The sequence below is a fragment of the Sinocyclocheilus anshuiensis genome, unplaced genomic scaffold, assembly GCF_001515605.1.
Source record: "Sinocyclocheilus anshuiensis isolate Anshui unplaced genomic scaffold, SAMN03320099.WGS_v1.1 scaffold227, whole genome shotgun sequence".
Taxonomy (NCBI): Eukaryota; Metazoa; Chordata; class Actinopteri; order Cypriniformes; family Cyprinidae; genus Sinocyclocheilus; species Sinocyclocheilus anshuiensis.
In genome coordinates, this window is record NW_015549590.1 from 695,419 (window position 1) to 713,167 (window position 17,749).

Below are 17,749 nucleotides of genomic sequence, written 5' to 3' on the forward strand. Positions count from 1 at the left end.
CCCACTGCCGAGAAACCGGCATATCTTCTGCTTGTTCTTAAAAGCTGAATAATTCTAAATGAACTCTGTTATTTTGACAGGAAAATACAACAAAGAATATGGTTTACATGTAGCGTGTCAATTCAGCATGGTATGCAAGACTCTCACTCTCTCTTTGCATGTGTGAGAAACACAGCGCTATCAGCAAAGCGACGGCGAGTCGTGCGCCTTCACACTAGTTTACGGTACGTCAAATACAGGTTTTGTTTACATAATATATGTGTGTGTACTGTGCATATTTATTATGTATATGCACATGCATGTATATATTTAAGAAAAATATGTTACATTTGTATACAATATATATATATATATATATATATATATATAAAATATAAATTATATGAATATAAATATATACATGTAAATATATGCAATTTTTTTCAAAATATATAGGTGTATGCATGTGTATTTACAGTATATATACAACCCTCTACGCACACCTTGGCAATATAATCGCCATTGGCTAGTAATTTTTTTTGTTTACTCGCCAGACTGAAATACTATACTTATATACAGTGGTGTGAAAAAGTTTTTGCCCCCTTCCTGTTTTTTTAATTGTTTGCATATTTTTCACACTTAAAAGATAGACGTTATTTAGTCGCCCAGAGTAAGATTTAGTCGCATATTCGAGTGATTTACTCGCAATGTAGAGGGTTGATATACATAATAAATATACACAGTACACACATATATTATGTAAACAAAAACTTTTATTTTGATAAAAATTAGCAGCACTAATATTTACGTATATAAATAACCATTTAATGTATATTGTGTGCACTGAACACAAGGAAAATAGCATTTATTTGACTGAAATTTAGGAATCGTCAGCCAGCTGAATATTCTAGATAGCGCAGTGAATGTTTATATGGATAGCGATGTACGGGAGTTGATATACATAATAAATATACACAGTACACACATATATTATGTAAACAAAAACTTTTATTTTGATAAAAATTAGCAGCACTAATATTTACGTATATAAATAACCATTTAATGTATATTGTGTGCACTGAACACAAGGAAAATAGCATTTATTTGACTGAAATTTAGGAATCGTCAGCCAGCTGAATATCTAGATAGCACTGTGAATATTTATACTGTATGGCTACCAATTAATGGGATGCTACATTTTATTCAAAACCTGTTGGACATTGACTAAATATCTTCTAAAATATACCTTTTGGCTTTAATAAAATTTCCCCAAGAAACAGACTGGATTTCTGTTCTTTCTGACAACAAAGCACTTGAACATGACAAACTCTAATTACAACTTCAGAAGTGGGAAGTAGGAAGTTTCCGATAGCATGTGAAGGCAGCATGAACTGAGTATGTCAGATAAGACAGAAATGCAAAATGTACAGAGCGGTGGGTACCCAAAACTGAAGTTGAGGACTACTGCGCTAAAGGAAGTTGGCCTTCCAGGTGCAGTTTTGGACACCCTTGCTCTAAGCAAGCACATTAACAAACACAAATGGAACATAGCAATGGTGGAGGAGCAGAACTCAAACACGGGGGACAGAATGGGATTTGGGAAGCCAGAGATGGATGAGTAGAGTCCACCTTGATAGCAGTATTCAAAGTTGTGCTTCCTCTGGTTGTTGTTGCTGTCTATATGGTTGTGAGAGGCACTATAGGACAGGCGTGAGTACTCAGATTGGTGAGTGTCCTGGCTGGGCATGCCGTCAGGCTGTGGGTGGCAAGAGCGAGGCTGAATTGTTGGGCTGTTTCTCTCTAGTGCGTGTAGAGACGAATTCCTCTCAGGAATGTCAGGAAGCAACTCCACCAGCAACCTATGAAGGATGCTGTTGTCCGGCAGGTTACCCCTGTGCTTCTCAGCGTGGATGTGGTCGTAGATGTCTTTCAGGGCCGAATCTAGAGCCTCATACATACAGCTCTTAGAGTTTGGCACTCGGGAACAACTCAAAGGTGACAGGTTCTTCCGGCGGAAAGGCACTGGGCTGACCAGGAAGGCGAGTTTGCTGAGGCCGAACTCAGACTCCTCTACTCGCAAATGTTGCCTCCGTTCCTGCTTGGCCCTCTCGTGCTTGATCATAGTGGTGAAGCGCGTGTAGGAAGCCGGGCAGCGGCCCTTACAGGAGCTCACAAGCTGCCTGTGATAATGATGGTGGTGCCCAGATCCACAGAAGCTCTCGGAGGAGGCAAATGAACACACGTCAAACTCCCTCTCACTACAGAAGGTTGATCCCTCAATCTGGATGAAGTCGCTAAGGTCAGACACTACAGCATCATGTTCGCTGTCTGAGTAGTCGTGTTGCATGGCAGAGTTCTGTAATTGGTCACTGGTGACTTGAATGTGGATTGGCATGTGGGTGCTTATCTTGGGGTATTGAGGCCGTCCTTCAGGAGGATTTCTGGCAGGTGATTCTTCATCCAGTAATGACTCAATAGAGAGGCTACGCTTGGGACTGCTGGCCCTCCTACAAGAACTCCTGATCAGGCACTCGTCCCCAAGATTTGGCATGGATTTGGACTTCTGGATTAGACTTTCGAATTCAGAAATCCTATTGTGCACCATGTCCCGAGGCACCTCTTCGTTACAGCCCTTGTTGCCAGTGCGTCTGTCCTTCCGCTGTTCGCTCTCATACTTATGGATCCTGGCTTTGACGGAGCATATCACCGTAGAGTTTATCAGCTCTTGTCGGTTGATGTGATGCATCTTTTTGTAGAGTTTGAGGAAGCCTGGTGCATCGTGGGCTGAGCGGTGCCTTGTCCTCTCCCTAGGATCCTCAGATTCTTGGGCGCCAATGCATTGTGATGCCTCTAGTTCCCCGTTGTGCAACAAAAAGCCGGTGCTTTCCGAACGGGTCTGCACTTCCTTTCCCCTCCCCTCAGAGAGAAGGTCATCACAACTCCAGGATTTGAGCTTAGACGTGGTCTCCTCTGAGATCATCCAGTCTTCTGGGTTCTCTTGGGCTTTTTTCCAGCCTTCGGGGAGGCTGGAGAAGCCTTCTGAGACAGCTGGGACAGCTATGAAACTGTCCTCATATTGCCCTTTCTTTTGATATGTGGATTCTGAGGTAGCATGGTTTGGACTTTGACAATTTAAATGTGCTGTGTGCATATTGCTCACATCCCCACCTTAGATATCCACCACAAGCAGCATGGTAAAAAAGAGACATGAGAAGACATTAAAAGGTAAGTGACCCACAGGAGAGAAAAGTAAGGATGTTTATACTACGACCTGGAGGAAAACTGGAAAGAAATCAGACATCAACAAGGCCTCGATGAATAAAGAAGCAATTGATATGCTACACTACACTGAGGCAAGATTGTAAACACTAAATAATTAATTGAACTTTATTCATGCAAAGGGAAATTCGTTTAAAATTCTGCTTGCGCTGCGAGGAGCAAAATGAAAATTGTGTGTGAACCTTCTGTTGCTTATTCTTATAATAATGTGCACAAGTCTGGCTGCTTGTCTGATGTCTACCTTTAGTCCTGGTGGTGGCGGGCGAGCTGGGGCTGGTGAGGGGATTCCTCTGGGTGCTGCTGCTCCTGGGTAGCTCTAGTGGTCTGACAGATGTTTGTGTTGTGCCCACACTGTTCTGAGCCCTGGACTGAGTGGCTGCAGGTTCAGATTTCCGTCTCTTGTTATCAATGGCAGAGCTGCAGAATCAATGTGGTTGAAGATTTGTAAACAATATATTCAAAAACGTAATAAACAATGTTAAAAAAGGGGAACAAGTTTAGAATGAAATGCAATCCTAATCTCCATTTGAAAGTAATGCCATGGTTTCTCACCTATACAGTGACCTCAACATATATTGGAAAACAAAAATCAAACCAAGTGGCATTTTTTGCATGGTTGCAAAATGTTTCACAAGAAGAAGTCTGTTAGATTTGATAGTATTATATATTATATATAATATATTATAAAATATTTTAGTTATTGATACAAAAGAATATTACAAATAAGACAAAAAGTAGTCAGACACTTTCTGAATGTTATAGAAGAACAAGTTCTGTAATGTCATGACCTGCACTATGCATCCCTTAAGACTGACCTTGGGACCAGTTGGTTAAAAGTCATTGCAAAAATGTTTTGAGAAAAGTGTCACTTTGTTTGATATTTTAAAAACATAGATAGATACTTTAAAAAAATCTATGCAATAAACTATATATTTGTGTGACTTCAAATCATTTCAATGCATTTACAGTTAAACCTACCTTGAGAGCCTTTCAAGGCTCCTCTCTATGGATGGCTGATAAAGGGATGTCTGCAACAGATGAAGGCGAAAAAGCAGGGTGAATTCTTTGCTTATTATCCAAACTTACTTTATAGTAGGTTCCTTGATACCCAGCGCTCTCCTTCACAAATCCAACAATGGTTAAAACAGTGAAACTCCCAATGTCTGGACACAGTGATGTGGGCCAGCTGTCCCTTGAAAACCCAGCCATTCCCAGGACAGCTAGATGCGTTAGATCACTTACGAGGGTTTCTATGTCGAACAAAGCAGGGAATTCCTTGTACGCATGGCTGGAGTAGATAATCATCTTCCTGTTTACTGAAGTTCTGAGCAGTGTTATCTGGAACAGCTCTTCAGACCAGCAGCAGACGCCCCTCGCATTTTTTTAACCCTCTTTAAAAGTAGCCCAAGCATGCAGTACCGAGAATGTCTCCTCAGTGTGACACATTTACATCTAGTCAACATAAATACAGCTCTGAGTGACAGATACGACACTAGCAGGCTCAAAATTGGGCTGCAAAGCCTCTGTGACAATTTTTAGCAATTCTTTGTTTGGATTTACAGCATTCCTCAAACCATAACTGTTACTACACTGGCCTCTGAGTTACGTTCTCTCCTTACAGTGGTCAGTAGCAGTTCACAGGGAGCAAGTGATCAAAAAAAACATTAAGAAAAATTCACTAAAAAGCTGCGCCACTTGCATGTGGTAGTTATATGCCTGTGCATATGTCTTGATCACTAACAAATTCAGTTTAACTATGTGCAAAATGCACTGAAATATGCACTCTTTCAATCACGCCTCCTTTCTGTGTAAATATGATAAACATAGATCATTATAGATGTGCCATGATTGCAAAACATATGCATTCAATGTTACTTGATTTGCATAATTCTGAATAGCGTGTGAAAACAACTTAGTGTGTGTGCAGGAAAGCGACACTATTAATTTATTCTTAATTAATTATTCCCGTTGACAGCCAGCAAACTATATTTACAATGACAGAAAAAAGTCTGTGAGTGAAAGAGATGTAGTAATGTGATACTGTAGATGGCACGTCCATAGATCCTTCACCTACAACAAACACATGGACAGAATCGGCAGATGACAGCCAGGAGGAAGTGCTCCTGTCTCACGAGAAATAAATGATATAATACTATAATTAAATGTTATTATGATAAGAGAAGCAAATGCAGGTGTACATGCATTCTTAAGACTTAAGGTCTTAAGACCACACTTTCACCTGCAATTACCTTTGTAAATAGCAGCACTTACACGTTAATAATAATAATAAAAGAGGATCATTAGAATGTTCTTAACACAAATTTACCATGCCATCCTAATGTGCATGCAAGTATCTACTTAATCAAAATTTTGAAATGACATTAGGTGTTTGCTAAAATGTATTTATTATACATATTTGCAAAGAAGCATATTACTTATATCAGATATGCATTATTTACATGTACAAGAGTGTTCAGAGCTATGGTAAAGGAAAACACTTCTGTGAGAAGAAGCAGGAGGCTACACTAAATGTAAATCAATACTTCTTAACATGTTTAACAGACTATTTCTAAGTAATCCTTCTTTGCATAAACTTTTATTTTCTCAGTTCTGTAGTTCAATTTGTGGCCTATCTCAAGAGTGCATTGCTTTACTCAAAACAATGGACTTTGTGTTAGAATTGAAGTTAAGTGATGTTAAATGAGGATGGGTTGAGAAGGCAGGCATTAGCTTCTTTCTGTTAATTTCTCTCTTTTGTTCTCCTAGTTGGTCAGTGAAGCAGTTAATCATTTAGTCAATCACTCATCCTTTACCTCTGCTTGGAATCGAGGAGAGCTCTCTGGATTGTAATCAAGACGTTTTTTTGGAGGCTTCACCCAGAGGTGGGACAGAGGCGGGAATAGCAGAGAAATGGTGACATAACAAGGGAGAAAGTAAAGTCACATGACTATGAAAGCAACAATGTGACGACCACAAACTAAAGTTGCACATATGCAACAAAAACACTACACACACTGCAGTACAGCTCCTTTTATATAAACACAACGTATAGCACGCCAAGCCAAAGACTACTAAACTACACACACCTTGCACAAAGAGTGAAAACCTAATTTGTAAAGTCATGCAAATATGGTCAAATTAATCCACAACAGTAGTTGAATGTGTGCAAATCAAAGCCGGAAATGCAAAAACACAAATTCTAGTAGGAGGAAGCAAGGCTCATTTACACAGAACCTGATATTGGTTATTCATCACACTCCAGCACATGTGTTACAGTGTCCAGAATTGTCTACTCATTCCAACCAGTCATTTCAGACATGTCCACCACAGGCCGACAGCACGTATCTGACCTTTCCACCCCCACACCAATCACAAGCGGCATGCTAGCAGCACCAAAGTCACACTTACCGGCCGCCCAAACTCCAGTTCAGCAAAGAACTTATACCACGGCTCATTCTCTAAATCTATGTCCTCTGGCCTTAAGTTACTTGTCTGGTGTTGGTAATGAAAGCAAGTGGGGGAAGAAGACGAAAGGAAGGAATGAAACGAGGTAATCATGCGAATGTGACAGTCAGACACAGATGTAAAATGAGGAATGGCAAGAAATAAGGGAACATCGTTGATTTGTGAAGTTCAGCAGAGCGCAAAACTAGTATTACTTTGCTGAAAATAGCAAAAGAGCAAAGGCTTTTTAATTTTTTTTAATTTTCCGCTCCTATCCAGCAGGGGGCAGTGGCACATAACAAACACTCACTGCACAAGGACAAACTGCTCTAGCAGAAGCAAATTGGTTTCTCTAACCTTATTAGTGACCTTGACCACATTACGCTCTAATGGACCCACAGTTTATCTGCTCTATTGAGTGACTCTGCACAGGCTTGCTGAAGCACTTCTGCCCGATTAGGGCAAATGTTTGTGGAGGTTCTTTTAACAAATACAGAAAGCCTATCATGTAGCTTCAACTGTTGCTGCGTATTGTCAATACAATTCTATTAATATACAAGAACAACTCAGTTTAGTCTATCAACATTCGGTGTATCATGCCTGCAGCGCTGCTGACACTGGGACTCGCCGATTGATAGTCGATCTGTCTACCCATAAAGCCATGGGGCGTTAATTCTAAGATCGATATGTTTTGTGCCTTCAAATACTAAACTCAAATAGTAAAAATGCCTCATAAATTTAATGCACTTTGTGTAACCATCTTTAAACAAGCCATAAATAATTAAGTTACTTTAAATCTAGGCTAATTTAATTCCATTCATTGCCATTTTAAAAGTTCACACAAAAATGATAAAATATTAAACTTTAAAAGTCACTGAATACTTACCGCTCTCTCTTGCTCTAAAATAGATGACTTCCCCGGCTCATAGTCAAAGATGCTTCTCGGCTCTGCTCTGTATTTCCGTGTGTCCACCTTTCTGTCAGGAGGCCCCCACTCATTCCTGAGAGACAAATATTGCCTGAAAATTGGGACTTAGTAGCTGTTTTCACATCTGAAAATCCTTTAAATTAAGTTTGCCTGAGAAGTATTGTTGTGATAGTATAAGCATGGATGGGTGATTCTCACATGTCAGGTGTGCTCCTGCCTCTCTGTGGTGCCTCCCTTTCGCTGGATCTCTGCTGTGTGGATGCTGATGTGGGCAGAGGGGTCGGGAGAGAAGAGGAGGCAGGCACCCTGAGACCATATATTCCGTTATCAGAGACACTCTTGGTGATGGGCCAGTAGGTGCTGGTTTTAGGTGCAGGATGGGCCTGAGCAGCATTAGGTGCAGCATGCTTATCTGAAAGAAATAACAACACATAATATACTGTAACAAATATATAATACTAAATGTAATTTAGTACATTGTAACCAATTTTTACAGTGTTTTTTTTTTTTTTTGTATATATGTGACCCTGGACCACAAAATTTTTTGAAATTGAGATTCATACATCATCTGAAAGCTGAATAAATAAGCTAACCATTGATGTATTTGGCTGAGATACAACTATTTGAAAATCTGGAATCTGAGGGTGCAAAAAAATCTAAATATTGAGAAAATCACCTTTAGTTGTGATGCATATTACTAAACAAAAATTAAGTTTTGATATATTTACGGTAGGAATTTTACAAAATATCTTCATGGAACATAATCTTTACTTAATATCCTAATGGTTTTTGGCATAAAAGAAAAATCGATAATTTTGACCCATACAATGTATTGTTGGCTATTGCTACAAATATACCCGTGCTACTTATGACTGCTTTTGTGGTTCAGGGTCACATATTAGAATTATTTCTGAAGAGTCATATGACACTAAAGGCTGATGTAATGATGTTGAAAATTCAGCTTTGACATTACAGGAATAAATTACATTTTAAAATATTTTCAAATTGTTTATCAAAATTGTTATTTTAAATTGTAATAACGGTTTACAAGATTACACAATATTTAAAATGTTCTCTTACGCTTACCAAGGCTGCATTTATTTGCTAGAGTATAATTTTGATATAAAAATGCTTAAAAACTTAAAATTAGACTTTATCAAATAAATGCAGCCTTTGTAAGCATAAGAGGCTTATAAAACATTAAAAACGCAAGTTTAATTATTCTAAACTTGGCTGGCAATGCATATGTGTATATATAACATTTTGTTGACATTATACATTAATTTGTAATAAAGTAATAATCTTTAATTATTTAATTATTAAATGAATTGCTTTTTACTTATTAAAAAACAATAAAAAATGTAACTGCAGACATTATACATAAAATTATGTACAACTATTTTTATTACTTTGGTAAGTATCCGTAATGTGCAACAAGGACACTAAAATAAAGTGTTCCCGAAAAAAAGTTAATTACTAATTATGCTTATTCCTATTGGTTTATACTAGTTTTAGTTCTTCTAGTTTTGATTATTTGGTATCAACATTATTTGGTAATAAAATAATACTAAATCAAAGAGAGACCTTGTTTGGAAATAGTTGTGCCAGTACTTGTAACAGGATCTGTGGCAGTACGGGACCCAGACCACTCGTTATCTGTGAAAACAAATAAGCAGACATGATTAATATGGATTACATATATCACAAACAGGAACTGCATACAGAGTGCTTTAAACCTAATAATGTAAACAAACTCATTTGTAAGCAGGATGTGGGAGTAAGACAATTAAAAAACATAATAAGATGCGAAATGAAGGGTTTGATCCTGTGACCCCTGTAATCTCTCAGGCAAACCCCCCGACAGTCCAATACCAGTAATGAACACACTTGTAATCCACAACCTGCTGAGTAAAGCTCTTTTATTGTCACTCCTCTTTAGGTTGCACTTCTCTGCAAAACATCTATCCCCTTAGCAGACAGGTCCACTATCACACAGAAAATACAGGGAGATTCTGTATATTCCTTGCATTCATAAAACCAACCTGTAAATATCTGTTTGTGTAAAATAATAAATTACAAAAGTGCACAAACTATGATAGTTTGCAAAAATGTTTTCTGTCAATTTCTGTGTTGCATAAGTGCTATAAAAAGTGAATAGAAGAAACTGAACTAAAAATAAGTTGGTATGTGAGTGTTTAACTACTGTAGAAAATTCCTTCCAATAACCACATAATAGGCTTTTTTTCTTCTTCTTAGAGCTTATGATTTCTTAATATTAGCATACATTTTTAAGGTAATGGTGGTAGATATAAAAAATCCGGTTTTACCTGGTTTAGGCACCACATGAATCTGTTTGAACATGGTTTTGTACCAATCTTTTGGCCTGTCGACAGTCTAAAACAACACACAAAGCAAGCATTTTTAGATTACAGGCTTTCCCAGCTCTTACAGATTAAGATTCCAAGGTCCAGAAGCAAAGTTTAGAAAACAAATAGCAACCCGAATGTGCTCCATGACCTTGAGTCCAAAACTCTGGATGCAAAAGGCTCCTATAAAAATGCTGATGCAACTGGCCTCTCTGAGAGACACATCACTGTCTGTCTGCTGGCCCATCAATGATGCTGAGCACAGCTGCCCCTGTTTCCCTGGGGATAAATGAAACTCTGTGTGGGAAAATGCAATTTAGCGCACAAATCAAAACAGCTCGTCCCATGTGACCAGAGACCGACTGAAGATTAATTCTGGAATTAACAATTATAGGTATGCACTTCCGACATTGTCTCCAGAGCCAATAAAGAGTCAGGGAGCTTTCTCAAAATGAATGCTAAGCTTGTTTATTGCATTGTTAATAAACTCTAAATAAGCCTATAGTAGTTACAGTATGAAGTTCTCCAGTAACATGTAGGTGTTTCTTCAACTTCAGGCACTTTTATGTGCCAGATGTTTAATTATAATAAAACTAACAGATTTAAAAGTCATTTTCATTATAAAACTAACACACAAAAACTGTTTAGTAAACTTTCTGCCATGCATTCATCATTTATATTTGTACTTTTCAAATGCATTGTTATAGATTATAGATTTTTATTGTTCCATCCATATCCCAAATCCAGAATTTCAATATTAAACTATGAAAATATTTGAATTCTTACATGTTTAAAACAATTATTATCTACATTTATTATTATCTAATCATAAACTTTTGTTTTTATATTTCCTGTTAAAATTATTTGTATATATCTAGAAATATAATTTGTGAACAGAATATTTTATTGTGCATCATTTCCAATTAAGGTATAATTTTGTCAAAATATTAAGTTTAAAAATATGATTTATTTGTGTATTTAAGATACATAAAACACAACCTAAATGCTAGCTAAACTGGTAGTTATTTTACCGCAAAACTGTCATTTTCCTCACAAAATGCTGTAAAATACAGTACTGTATATAATTTGTGGTAAGAATAGACATTGTGGTAGAAATGTTCTTAACGTTTATAAAAATTCCACCATAAATGCACAAAGTTAAAGAAACTATCATTTGCTTAATAATTTCCTTCTGTGACTTGAGTGCAAGACAAAAATGTATACAATAATACCAAATGATTATATTTATTCTGAGCTGCATGGTATAAATATGGAAACAAAAGATTAACATCCTGGAACAGCATTCACTCACCGCCCGTATGGCAACGGGAATCCCAGACTCATCCACGGGACCGATGCCAGTGTAGAGCGGAGCTTTCCCTGTTGTTTCTTTCCTGTCAGTCTGTGGTGCTCGTGCAGGAGGATCCACGTTAGCGTAGATGGGAGTGCTAGACTCAGAGGCTGATGGGAGGAAGACAGGGTCAGGTTGGAGGGGGTGTGTTTTTAGTAATTCTCATGGAACTAACCAACATTCCCATGTCAGTAACTGAGAAATACAGCCAGGTCAGGGATGCAGTGCAGACTGTAATTCCAAATCAGGAGAAATAATCCATAAATATGTTGATTCCAGTATTCCGGGATTGAATCATAAACACAGAAAGCAGCTCTCCACTCCAGAGTTCTCTGGCATGTACAGGCATTCAGACTGAAGCCTTTTAGGGAAAAACAGCAAAATGGGCTCTGGTTCGGAGACAAAGGCCAGCCTCACGCACACAGACGCTGTAATCCCAGTGTCTCAGCTCCTCCCTCACCCCAACCGCTCCAGCACTCAGATTTGAGCTTAATCCCAGGCATTTGCCACTTGGGATTAGAGAGATCGCGGGCGCACACTCAGAGCGGACCAGTCAAGATACGCTTAGTGTCACAGGGGCGGTAAAAATGCACTATGTTTACTCACGCATTAGTACTTCATTAGAGTCTGGCACATCTCTCCAGTGACCAGGGAGAACTGCAACGCTTATGACATATGACACTTGGCTGTACAGATATTTCCAGGACAGGTGGATAGTATTAGAATTACTTAAACATCAACAATAGCCATTCTGGAATATGTATTTTTATGGTTCTGCTACTTCATATCATGTCTTTGATTATTTTATAAAGCCATGTTCACTTATTATGGCTGGGTATCAATGCAGACGTCCTCATTCGATTTGATTCTGATTCACAAACTCCATTAGATTTTGATTTGCTATATTTCAGTTAAGATGTTAACCCTCTAGGGTCTGAGGGTGTTTTGGGGTCCTGGAGAAGTTTTGACATGCCCTGACATTTGTTTTTTTCAGTGTCTTAAAACGTATTAATGGCTAAAGTCTGATAACACTGTATTCAGCACAATCTGGGCTACAATAATATGTGAGCAACATGTTTGTGTTTTTGAGAAAACAATGCGTGGTTAGTGAAAAACTGAAATTTTTAAGTCACTAAAATAAGGCCATAAAACACATACAGAATATTTGTTCACAATATCTTGTTTCCTAACATATAAGAGAAATGTTTTCTCTGCTAATGCTGCAAACTACACATGTGAGTGTTTCAGACTGATTAAAAGTAATAATTGAGTATTATTGAACTATTAATTTAAAAAAAAAATTCTTCAGGACTCGGGCAACACTGTTCACACAGTGTGTTTTTGGTTTACTAAAAAGGACCGGCTAATGAGAGTCATTTGTTTGTGAATCAGACACCACTGGTCACACAGTATTAGGGTGACCAGATTTCTCAAGGTTCAATACGGGATATATATATATATATATATATATATATATATATATATACACACACACACACACACACCTGTACATAGTTATTTTTCATATAAAAATAAAGAAGCTAATTACGAACCATAAGACAAATACAATAGATACAAATTAAATAAAATACACTAATTTTTCTAATACAGTAGGTTTAACATGTATACTTTTTAAACATCTTTTGTTGTTTGATTAACATTAATGAGACAGACAGGTATTTAATTAGGCTGCTGTCCCTTTAAGACCGAATGAATGTAATATACTGACACATATTCGGTTTTCACCCACCTGTTTACGTTCACTTAAGCCATAACCGACTGTATTTACGTGAGATACTCCACACGATGGACATTTTGACAGCTGTGTGTGTGTATTTGACATGAAGGCGCAAGGAGAACTGATCGCAGAACTGGGATCGCGCGGGCGCACAGCTGAGAGAGCGCTTCTGTTGTGTCATTCAGCGTGATTCCGCCTGTCCTGCCTTCACTTACTGCAAGTTAATCGATAACGAATTGTGATTGGATGGTAATTTTGTTCTACGACAAGCTTAGTTACCTTTGATTAGTCTGTTCTCGCGTGACAGAACACTTCTACTACTTGCTCTGATCACCCAGTCATAAAGAAATTTTGAAATACGGGACAAAACATGATTTTTTCAAAATAAGTCGGGACACTAAAAATAGAGCTGAAATACGGGACTGTCCCGGGAAAAACGGGACATCTGGTCACCCTACACAGTATGTTTTTGATTCACTAAAAAGGACTGGCTTATGAGAGTCATTCATTCATGGATCAGACTACACTGGTCATGCTGTATGTTTTTGACTCACTGAAAAGAACCAACTTGAGAGAGTCATTTGTTTGTGAATCAGACTGCACTGGTCACGCCAAATGTTTTTGATTCTGTAAAGAGGACTGGCTCATGGGAGTCATTTGTTTGTGAATCAGACTACACTGATCATGCTGTATGCTTTTGATTCACTAAAAATACTGTCTTAAAAGAGTAATTTATTCATGAATCAGACATGCCATGCCAAATGTTTTTGATTCACTAAAAAAAATAACTTAAGAGAGTCAGTTGTTCATGAATCAGAACACAGTGATCATGATTCATGTTTTTGATTCATTAAAAAAGATTGGCAACGAGCAGCAGGGGAAATTGTGGGATTCTACGAATCAGTATTGGGATTATTTAAAGAAAAAATTTTTATTGGAAAAATTACTTTTTTTCCAGACCTATTACTTATTTTTCACTATTCGAGAGAAAAGTTTATATATGTAAAGTTTGGATTTACATAATATATGTGTGTGTACTGTGTATTTGTATATATAAATAAATAAATACACACATACATGTAAAAAAAAACATATATATATATATGTGTGTGTATGTGTGCATGTAAATATTTCTTGAATATATACATGTATATGTGTGTATTTATGTATGTATACATACACACAGTACACACACACATATATTATGTAAATACAAACTTTTATTTTGGATGCGATTAATCGATTTGACAGCCCTAATACATATACAGCCTGTGGCTGTAGTTAAATAGATACAGTACAAACTGAGATGCAATTACCTAATTCAGTTTCCCTGTTCTTTCCAATGATGAAATCAATAATGATGATGAACGTCATTCACTCAAGAGCATGTGGAGGTGTTAGATTAGCTTCAGTACTCACCAGTGCTTCTAGCCTGCTGCATGGCTGTAATACTAGGGCTCAGTGAAGGAGGACGGGGGTATGTTGAGGGAGAGAAGGGTCTTTGGAAGTGACTACGAGGACTTGCTGGTACACTCAGACCCCCGTTCATAGTCATCTGGCCCTGTATAACACAACACAAAGATCCTGTTAACTGAAGAAACCTCTTTAGGCATAATAAATTACATTGAGATCGGACTCTTGTGTCACAGATGACATCTGTTAGCCTTAATGAAAGTTGACAGAGGATAAAGAACGGAACAACAAACAATGAAAACAAAACCCAAAAAGACTAGTAAAATAAACATATAAAAATAAAGTGCCCACCCACTAGGAAGATAAAAACAACAATGTATTTTAGTAGAATGGCTTTCAGTATTTGGATTTATTGATTTCCAGGACAAACAAGTGTTAGTATTAAGTGTTAGTATACCAAAAGAGATACCACAGGAACAATACAAGAAGTCTCAACAAAACCGTGTTCTCCTGCACCTTTAGTTTTTGACATAGACTGAGAATTTCAGCATACAGATAATCTGTATTGAAAAAGGTGTTAGTGAAGACCCCCAAGACCATCGATTTGATGTGAATCTAGAAAATATGTTAGTATTGGTATAATCCCAGATGTTACAGTGAGAAGAAGTAGTGAAACTGTTAAATGTGAACAATGGACAAGTGATATTGGTGTCTATTAATCCAGCCCCTAGAAATGCAGAACAATTAAACCAAATTAGAAATAATATACAATAAATTGTGAAATTGATAAGAGAGCAGAAAAGAAGAAAAAAAGCATTTGGACTGTGCAATTAAAGGGGACATATCATGCAAAAGGGTGAGACAGAAGATACAAAAAATATGCTAAAAAACATTATAAATGGACATAGATATGCTACAGTTTGGGGGCGGTAAAGCTTTAAAAATGTTTTTGAAAGAAGTCTCTTTTGCTCATGAAAGCTGCCTTTATTTGATCAAATATACAGTCAAATAGTATTACAATAAAAAACCATAATGTATAATGTATTTTTTTTAATGTATTTTTTAAAAATGTAATTTATTCTTGTGATGGCAAAGCTGAATTTTCAGCAGTCAGTCCTCCAGTCTTTTCTTATTATTATCAATGTTAAAAACAGTTGTGCTGCTTAGTACTTTTGTACTTTTACCTAGTACTTTTATGTGAAAATTGTGATTTTTTTTTTCAGAATTCTTTGATAATTAAAAGAAAAGCATTTTTGAAATAGAAATATTTTGTCTTTACTGTCAATTTTGATCGGTTTCCTTGCATCGTTGCTGAAAGTACTGATTTAAAAAAAAAAATATATATATATTTTTTTTTACTTATCTTCCTGACCCCAAACTTTTGAAACAATACAGAAAAAAGTTGAATACGGCCCCTTTAGAAATAGAGGTACAGCAGGAATCCTTATGAAAACTGACAAAGAAAGAAGCAGTAAGTTACAGCCGGTGAATAGTTACATGAGCGGTGCTAGCTGGAGGGGAGTGTAACCCCATGTTGACTGTGACCGCACTCATCAGGCTGAGGGTTGGAGAAGGGGTACGAGAGCCACCCTCTGGGCCTAGTCCACACACCCTCAACTCCTCCAGCACCGCTGTGGACGCTTCGCTCTGAGTGCGGGAAGAGCAGCGGCTCTGCCCCAGCGGAGAGGGAGGGCCTGGAGAAGGGGTCTCGGGGTGAAGGTCAGCTCTGATGAAATCGAGGGAGAGTCTGAGCCAGTTAGGTGCTGACTGTGAGGTCAGTGCTGTTCCGGGATTGGTTTGTTTGAGGAGGACTGGCACCTCAGGCTGAATGACAGAGAGCAGAGTGGCACAGATGAGATTCAGCAGTTGGGCACAGCGGGTGTGAGAGACGTAGAGATGTGATGCTGCTGACGGCTGTGCGTTAGAGAGGAAGGATGGAGGTGTTACAGTTATGAGATCAAAATCTTATTCCAGTGTTGCATTTGAGCATAATCATAAACCAGATAATTCAAAACTGCATAAAGGCCATAATGTAGTAGAAAATATGTATATGCATAAATAATATATTGTATATACTACCTTACACTACCGTTCAAAAATTTGAGGTCAGTAAGATTTTAGTAATTTTGTAAAATATTATTACAGTTAAAATTAAGTGTTTGCTATTTTAATATATTTTAACATGTAATTTATTCCTGTGACACAAAGCTGGATTTTCAGCATCATTACTCCAGCCTTTAGTCTCACGTGATCCTTAAGAAATCAATCTAATATGCTTTAGAGCATTTTTTTCGTAAAAGTATGAAAGAAGAGCATTTATTTGAAACAAATCTTTTGTTACATTTGAAATGTCTTTATGGTCTTTACTTTAAATCTAATTAATGCATAATGCTGAATTGAAGAAAAAAAAATGTGCTGACTCCAAACTTTTGGATGGTAGTGTATATTTTATTTGTACAAGCCAAATACTGTACAGTTAGCTGAATAAATGGTGTTTGGGAAGTGATTCAGGTCCATTACCACTGCAATTCATGATTTTACCATAAAAAAAGGAAGATCTCATTTTACAATGACATGAGCCTCAATGTGCTATAGCAAAATAAAAACAAAAACAGGATTAGTTATGTTTGCTAAGGCACAGCATGGTGTAGGGGAGGCTGTTATTAAGCTAATGCATATGTGGTTGTGAAATCCGTGACATGTACCACTGGAGGGGCTGTAGATGGCAGTGGAGGGCAGGGGTGAGAGTGGCTATCCGGGAGGTCCATCCTTTTAGGAGGGGTAGGGGGTCTCAAAGACAGTGTCTGTGTGCGCCGTCCCGATATCTGAGGCCTAGGGTTAATGCGCATGGAGAGGGAAGCTACTTGTCTCTCCAGCTCCATAGATGAAGGGTGTAAGAAGGGCTGCTCTGCTTGTGAAGAACATGAGGGAGTGGACACTATGTTCCCGTGCCTGACTGAGGAGAGTGGGCATTGGGATATTAGAGCACGGGTCAGATACTGTTGCTCTGTGGTGGTTCTCTCATTGAATAAAAAGGTGTGGATGTGGTTGCCTTGGAGAATAATCTCTCTGAGATAAACAGTTGATTGTTATAGTGAGGACAGGCACAATAACAATTATTTCTTTCTTTTACCAGCATTTGGTAGTATATAAATAAATAAATAAAATAAAAAAAATTCCAATAAACATTAAATAAATTCATAAATAAATGTATTACTTTATAAATAAATAAATAAATATTGTTAGGGACT

General features: G+C 37.5%; 1 protein-coding gene across 1 annotated transcript in view; it reads right to left on the bottom strand.

Annotated features, from left to right (window-relative positions):
- LOC107658041 (sorbin and SH3 domain-containing protein 2-like) overlaps positions 1–17,749 on the bottom strand; it is a 60,878-nt gene that overhangs the window by 14,838 nt on the left and 28,291 nt on the right. The window contains exons 7-18 of the mRNA XM_016446430.1: positions 15,996–16,322; positions 14,505–14,646; positions 11,309–11,457; positions 9,958–10,024; positions 9,215–9,286; positions 7,829–8,042; positions 7,589–7,703; positions 6,667–6,750; positions 6,072–6,128; positions 4,237–4,286; positions 3,500–3,675; positions 1,609–3,147 (exon numbers count right to left, since the gene is read on the bottom strand). Coding sequence (XP_016301916.1) covers positions 1,609–3,147; positions 3,500–3,675; positions 4,237–4,286; positions 6,072–6,128; positions 6,667–6,750; positions 7,589–7,703; positions 7,829–8,042; positions 9,215–9,286; positions 9,958–10,024; positions 11,309–11,457; positions 14,505–14,646; positions 15,996–16,322 — 2,992 coding nt within the window. The remainder of the gene's footprint in view (positions 1–1,608; positions 3,148–3,499; positions 3,676–4,236; positions 4,287–6,071; positions 6,129–6,666; positions 6,751–7,588; positions 7,704–7,828; positions 8,043–9,214; positions 9,287–9,957; positions 10,025–11,308; positions 11,458–14,504; positions 14,647–15,995; positions 16,323–17,749) is intronic.